Here is a 5784-nt window from a genome sequence, read left to right on the forward strand (position 1 = left end):
CTTTGCAGCATCTGGGCCTGTTTCACCCGCACGGTTGTTGGGTGCAAGGGCGCTTGAACGCTTTGCATTGAGCCTTGTTGTACTGCAGCGTTTGCTTTGGATGGGATCACGTGCTTCGAAGGCTGTAGTCGATGAACCTTACTTTGACCGCACGGCTGTGGACCGTCTGTGCAAGGAGGCGTACGCTGCAGGGGCGGGCGATGCATCGGCGCATTACCAGGCGGTGCTCGAGTCGCAGTGGCGCATGGACACGGCAGTGGGACTGGGCGGATGTGCCATAACGCTTCTCCTCTCGTGCATGTACTTTGGCGCAAGAATGGCGCAGAGCGACGCGCAGGCATCACGGCTGGTCGAAGCGGAGCGGTCACACGTGATGCGGATGCAACAGGAGAGCGATGCGCTGCAGACGCAACTGGGGAAACTGGAGAAAGATAACGCGCGGCTTTGGAGGGTTGTGTGCCGCTCTGCGGCGACGGTGCGACGAATGTCACGGCGTCAATCAAGATTGCTTCACAGCCTAATGCGGCTGCGGCACCGCAGCGTCTCATTGGCGAGCGAAGTGGAAAGTTTGAAGAACTTTCTTGCGCAGTTGAATCAGCGTGTGCTTGTCATGCAATGTGGTGGCAGCGTGGCGCTTGGCTGTCTTGCTGCTGTATGTATCTCCGCCTTTGTGACGACTTGCGGGGGGAGTGCTGGCAGCGGTGGTGGTGTTACGAATACCAATGGCATCCATAACAGTGTTGGTGCCAACGGTAGTGCCGGTGCAACGTTGCAGCAACAACCGTCATGCGAAGACATGGCGGGTGGCGAGCGACAATAAGTCACGTGAGGGGAAAGTCTCTTCTTTTTTCTTTTTCTTTTTTTTCTGGGGTTTTGTCGCCCCAAATTACTGCACATAACATGCATTTGTCTGTGCATTTGCTTGGCGGACTTGTCTTTCTTCTGTTGTTTGCTGGTTTACTTCTTTGTTTTGTTTGGCTGTGTGAACGAGCACTCTCATCTTTGCCTCCTCTCTGTCGCTCATGTGTACTCTCTCTTGTGTGTATGGCTTGGAGGGGGGACCGCGTGGATGGCATGTGCCGAGGTGGTGCTTTTGCGCGACTCCTGCAGCGCGGTGAGGGTGTTTTTTGAGGTGCAACGATACAGGAAAAACAGGGCACTTCGGAGTTCTCTTGCCGACTACGTGCTGCGGGCTCTCACAGCAGAAGCAACGTTTCCAATGATGCACGGAACGAGTGACTTTCCTTCCCTGTCGCTTTTCTACGTTGGTGAGGCGACATGCAGCGGCGCTCCCTGCTACGTTGCACTCCCCACCTTTGGCCGCTTCTTTATTGACTATTGCCTGACGTGGGGCCACCACGCGCACTACGGGCAGGCGCGGCGGTACGCAGCATGTTGCAAAATGGCGATTCTACAGACCGTGGGCGGTGGGTGGGCCTCGTTGCGTCGCGCAGACAAGGCCCTGAGGTACGCTATAATGCTCTACGAGACGGCTGCACTCATCCACGACACCGCCACGCTGCGGAAGTGCCGCCTGTTTGTGGGATGGGCACACCTCTGGAACGGCGATGTACGGCAGGCTGTTGAAATCTTTGAGCAGCAGCTGGTGGAGGCGCAGGTGGAAGGCGACGCTGTTCAAGAGCGCCGTTGCATCTCCGCCATCCACCACGCCCGTCACAACCCGTCGGTTGTTGTCGCGTGTGGCGCGAGGGGTCAGGGTAGTTTTTTTCTTTCGGAGTGTTGGGCGGAACTCTTTGAATGAGGCCGGAGGTGAGGAAAATAATCACATATATATATATTGCTTCTTTTTTGTGCGTTTGCGCGTGTGTGACGAGGTATAGCCGCGGTGTAAGCAACAAAAGGGGTTTGCGGTGGTGGTGGCGCTGGTCGGGGCCGTGCCTGCCCATTTTGCGTGGGCGGATGCGTTGAGATTTCTGCTTTCCTTCTCTCCCATCATTTTTTTTTTCCTCGCGCCGGACGGAGTAGAGAGAAATAGAAGAAAAAAACAGCATGGCCAGCTGCAGTGTGACGCCGGAGCAGGAGCTGCAGATCATTCAGACCATTTTGGCGCTCCGCTCTCTCGGCGACACGACGTCAAGTGAGCGGCTGCGCCAAAAAGTGCGTCGCTGTCTGCAGGAGTCAACAGACGACGAAGCGGCCGTGGCGACGGCTGATCAGCTGCTACGCCGTTACAAGAAAATAGTGAAGAAACTTGACGGCTCGTACGAGATGGAGCGGGAACTGAAGAAGCGGCGCAGTGAGATGGAGATGCGGCGGGCGTCGCGGTTTGTCGATGATGAGGCGGAGAGCGGTGACGACGACGAGGACGAGGACGAGGACGATGAGGAGGACAATGAGGGGGAGAAGCCGTGAGGGGCCGCTCAAAGGAGGAGAGGGGATTGCCATGGTGGAGGCACGAAAAGCCGAAGCAGCGAAGATAATACGGCTGGCTGCGACATGACGTGCATTCATGCATCGTGTTTGTTTGTTTGCTTGTGGTGGCATCTGCGTGTGTTTTTTCTGTTGTCGCTTGTCGCGTCTCTTTTTCCGCCTCACTCTCCATGTGTTTTGCCCCCCTTCTCCGCTAGTACCCAAACTTCGGATCACCAATCCACACAAGCTGCCGTTCACATGTCTGTTGTTGCTTCCGGGCGCGTTGCCGCGAATCTCCAGCGCTTGGGCATAAAACTTCCAGCCGCAGCAGCGCCTGCAACAAATTACGTGTCTTACGTCTGCAGTGGCATGCAGCTGCATGTCTCCGGCCAGCTACCAAAGAACGACGTGGGGGGATGCATGACTGGGCAACTGGGTGCCTCACTGACAGTAACGGAGGGGCAAGCGGCGGCTCGGGCCTGTGCGTTGCAGGTTGTGAGCCAAATGCAGGCAGCTCTGGGCGACCTGGACCGTGTGAAACGTGTCGTGAAGCTCAACGTCTTTGTGAATTCCTCACCAAGTTTTACGGAGCAGTCGTACGTTGCCAATGGCGCCTCTGACCTTATTCTAAGTGTGTTCGGGGAGGAGGCTGGTCGACATGCTCGGTGTGCAGTGGGGGTGGCGCAGCTGCCGTTTGGGGCCGCCGTTGAGGTGGATGCGTTGGTGGAATTGAATAATTGAAGTGGTTAGCATGTGATGTGATTCCCACACATATCTATCCATCCATACATGCATGGGTGCATATAATTGTGTGTACGATGATGAAGGCGTGGAAATTTTTATTTTTATTTTTTGGGAGGGGGAACACCAATGTGGCACACACACACACGTGTATCCACGCAATACATATTGTTATTGTTACTACACTATACATGGGGGACATCTGGTTGCAGTGGTTGTTTCTGTGTGTGTGTGTGTGTGTGTGTGTGAAGCAACGAGAGGAATGAGAGAACGTCGTTGTGAAGACGTGTTGGCGAATGTTGTCGCTGGCAGGCGTGTGTTTGTGTTGTCCTGCCGTGCGTGGTGTGCCCGAGTCCACTTCCTCTGGCCGCCACAAAAAACTGTTGCTCTTCCACCATGCACTTTTCTTGGGAAGCAAAGAAGAAGTGTGGGTGCTGGGGGAATTATAGGCAAGAAGGTGGCAGCTACACAATGCGGCGGTGTGGCGGTGCCTCGGTATTTTTTTTTTTAGAAGTTTGTGACATGATGGCAGGTGGAGCCGTGGGCAATGGAGTGTCGTGGCGATCATTTGCACGTGGCCGACCGTACACGCCTTTGGGCACCGTTCAGGACTTCACGGCATCGCCTCATCACATACGTCTTGCTGAGATGCAGCGCGAACTGGATGAAATGAGCGGCCGTTCACCGACGCATCTCTACGAGGGGCCAACTGTCACCACTGTGCAGGGCCCTCGGCCTCTCTTCGAGGCTGACATGCGGGATGATCCCGCAAATGACGACATGCCGGAGCACTTCATTGCCGCACGTCAACGTCTGATGACTTTGAACAGTGACAGTTACGGGGAGTCTATTCGCGGTGTTGTTTCCCCGCCCCCACCGCCGGATGCGAACGCCCCTCGAGCATATGAGCAGCCCCGAGTGCAGCTGGGCAATATTTGGTGGACGGCTATGACATTAATAATAGTATCGTTCTTTCTTATGGCGAGGTTTGGTCGCTAGCGTGAGAAGGGATTCTGCATGGGGCATGCAGCCAAATAAGAGCAGATATGCGTCAGCGTGTTTGCGTGTGCTACTGTGGGGCGGTGGGAGGAGAAAATGAGATGGAGAAAAGAAGAAAAAAAAAAAAAACAGTTCCGAGTCTTCTATTTCCTTTTTTCGTTTTGTTTTGTAAACATGCATACATAAATTGCTTACTCTACTCTTTTTTTTTTTTTTTTGGCGTGTGAGTGGGTGATTGTGTGTGCAGGGCTGAACATAAAGAAAAAGGGAATGTCTGCTGGCATTCGGCGTTTGTTGGCTCCGGCAGTGATGATGAAAATGTTGCGAGGAGGACGATTCCCTTTTGCATCGTACACCACCACCACGCCCACATGCCTTCAACGCAAACTCACAATGAGTAAGCGGCGTCTCCGACCGAAGCCGACACCGAAGCCCGGCCCCTCCATCCCCATCTGCATTCTGCTGGTGCTCATCACACTGTACATGACGTACATTACGCGGAAATCCTCCAACGACGACACGGTGCTGCGCTGAGCGCAATACAAAAAGTAAATTATGTAATTGTTTTTGGCAGAATTGGCTTAGTTGCCTTTTATGGGTTTGAAATGAAAACGCGTTTTTTGTTTTTCTTTGGTTGTTCAGTTAAGCGAACATCCACCGCCAAAATTTATATGGACGCCGACCTTATCACTACCGTCCGGGGCCTTACCCTTTTGTTTGTTTGTTTGTTTCTTGTTGTTGTTGTTGTTGGTATTGTTGTGTCTTGTTTTTATGAACTCATTGAGTTTTGGCGTAGAAGTGCATGAGGCGTTGCGGCCTTTTTGATGCATCGGGAAGGTTTTTTTCCCCGGCGCGCTCGTGGTGTGGATGCGCATCGCAATTTCTTGATTCAACGTTGAAGACAGAAAAGAAATCATCATCTTTATCGTCGGCTTCAGTATCAGCCAGACCTCTACAGGCCGATGCGGTGCAGATGGCAACAGTTATGCCGCGTCAGAGATGGTGGGATATGTTGCACGCAGTCAAGCGGACGCTTACCACCTCCGAGAGAAGCCGTTGGAACCAAATCGACATCATTGACGCAAGGCAATACGCCCGTGCGCACCGTCAACGGTTCCAACGCACGAATGACTTGTTTCATGCTGCTGGAAAAAGAGGAAGAACCCTCTCATATGAAGCGATAACATTGCAGTTCGAGGGAGTTGAGTGGTCATATATGCTGCTACCAACGTTTCTGGCGCTGATGATTATTGTGCTTATTGCTCTGGTGGGCGGTAGATATCGAAAGGCAAAACGACAAGAGGAAATGAAGGCGTTTACACAGCGTGCGGATTTTTTAGCCTCCGTGCGAAAAGAAAGTGTGGGTATGGGGGTAACGGAATTGTACACCACGGAAGAGGGGGAAAGGGATTTCTAAGGACGGGAGCTGCTCCGACGCCATTAGTGCCAGTTATGTTTTTGTTTTTTTCCCCCGTTTAAAATATCTCATATTTCTGCCGTTGTGAGGTTCTCTTTTTGTTTGATTGGATCCCCCCACCCTCTCATTCTTTTTCTGCTTCCGAACTTCTCGTCATGAGGGGGGAAGTACAAATTGTTAACTGCATTGGTTTCTTCTGCATGTCAATGATGTTATCTTTTTTTTTTTTTTTTACGGCTTCTTCGCTTGCATCC

General features: G+C 52.7%; 6 protein-coding genes across 6 annotated transcripts, besides 5 other annotated features; all 6 read left to right on the forward strand.

Moving 5' to 3' along the window:
* Tc00.1047053505647.10 (uncharacterized protein) lies at positions 1-820 on the forward strand (the record flags this gene model as incomplete). The annotated part of the gene is made up of 1 exon (XM_799271.1): positions 1-820. A coding segment is annotated over one exon (820 nt), but the record flags the coding sequence as incomplete, so codon positions are not given.
* Positions 1-5784: a sequence feature (heterozygous, non-Esmeraldo-like haplotype).
* Tc00.1047053505647.20 (uncharacterized protein) lies at positions 1070-1762 on the forward strand (the record flags this gene model as incomplete). Its single annotated transcript, XM_799272.1, has 1 exon — positions 1070-1762. The coding sequence occupies one exon, from the start codon at positions 1070-1072 to the stop codon at positions 1760-1762; it is 693 nt and encodes a 230-aa protein (XP_804365.1).
* Tc00.1047053505647.30 (uncharacterized protein) lies at positions 2011-2373 on the forward strand (the record flags this gene model as incomplete). Its single annotated transcript, XM_799273.1, has 1 exon — positions 2011-2373. The coding sequence occupies one exon, from the start codon at positions 2011-2013 to the stop codon at positions 2371-2373; it is 363 nt and encodes a 120-aa protein (XP_804366.1).
* Positions 2292-2357: a microsatellite.
* Tc00.1047053505647.40 (endoribonuclease L-PSP (pb5), putative) lies at positions 2458-3114 on the forward strand (the record flags this gene model as incomplete). Its single annotated transcript, XM_799274.1, has 1 exon — positions 2458-3114. The coding sequence occupies one exon, from the start codon at positions 2458-2460 to the stop codon at positions 3112-3114; it is 657 nt and encodes a 218-aa protein (XP_804367.1).
* Positions 3207-3227: a sequence feature (AT_rich).
* Positions 3337-3362: a microsatellite.
* Positions 3511-4113, forward strand: Tc00.1047053505647.50 (uncharacterized protein; the record flags this gene model as incomplete). The annotated part of the gene is made up of 1 exon (XM_799275.1): positions 3511-4113. The coding sequence occupies one exon, from the start codon at positions 3511-3513 to the stop codon at positions 4111-4113; it is 603 nt and encodes a 200-aa protein (XP_804368.1).
* Positions 4846-4873: a microsatellite.
* On the forward strand, positions 4916-5530 carry Tc00.1047053505647.60 (uncharacterized protein; the record flags this gene model as incomplete). Its single annotated transcript, XM_799276.1, has 1 exon — positions 4916-5530. The coding sequence occupies one exon, from the start codon at positions 4916-4918 to the stop codon at positions 5528-5530; it is 615 nt and encodes a 204-aa protein (XP_804369.1).

The sequence above is a fragment of the Trypanosoma cruzi genome (genome assembly GCF_000209065.1).
Source record: "Trypanosoma cruzi strain CL Brener chromosome Unknown tcruzi_1047053505647, whole genome shotgun sequence".
Classification (NCBI taxonomy): domain Eukaryota; phylum Euglenozoa; class Kinetoplastea; order Trypanosomatida; family Trypanosomatidae; genus Trypanosoma; species Trypanosoma cruzi.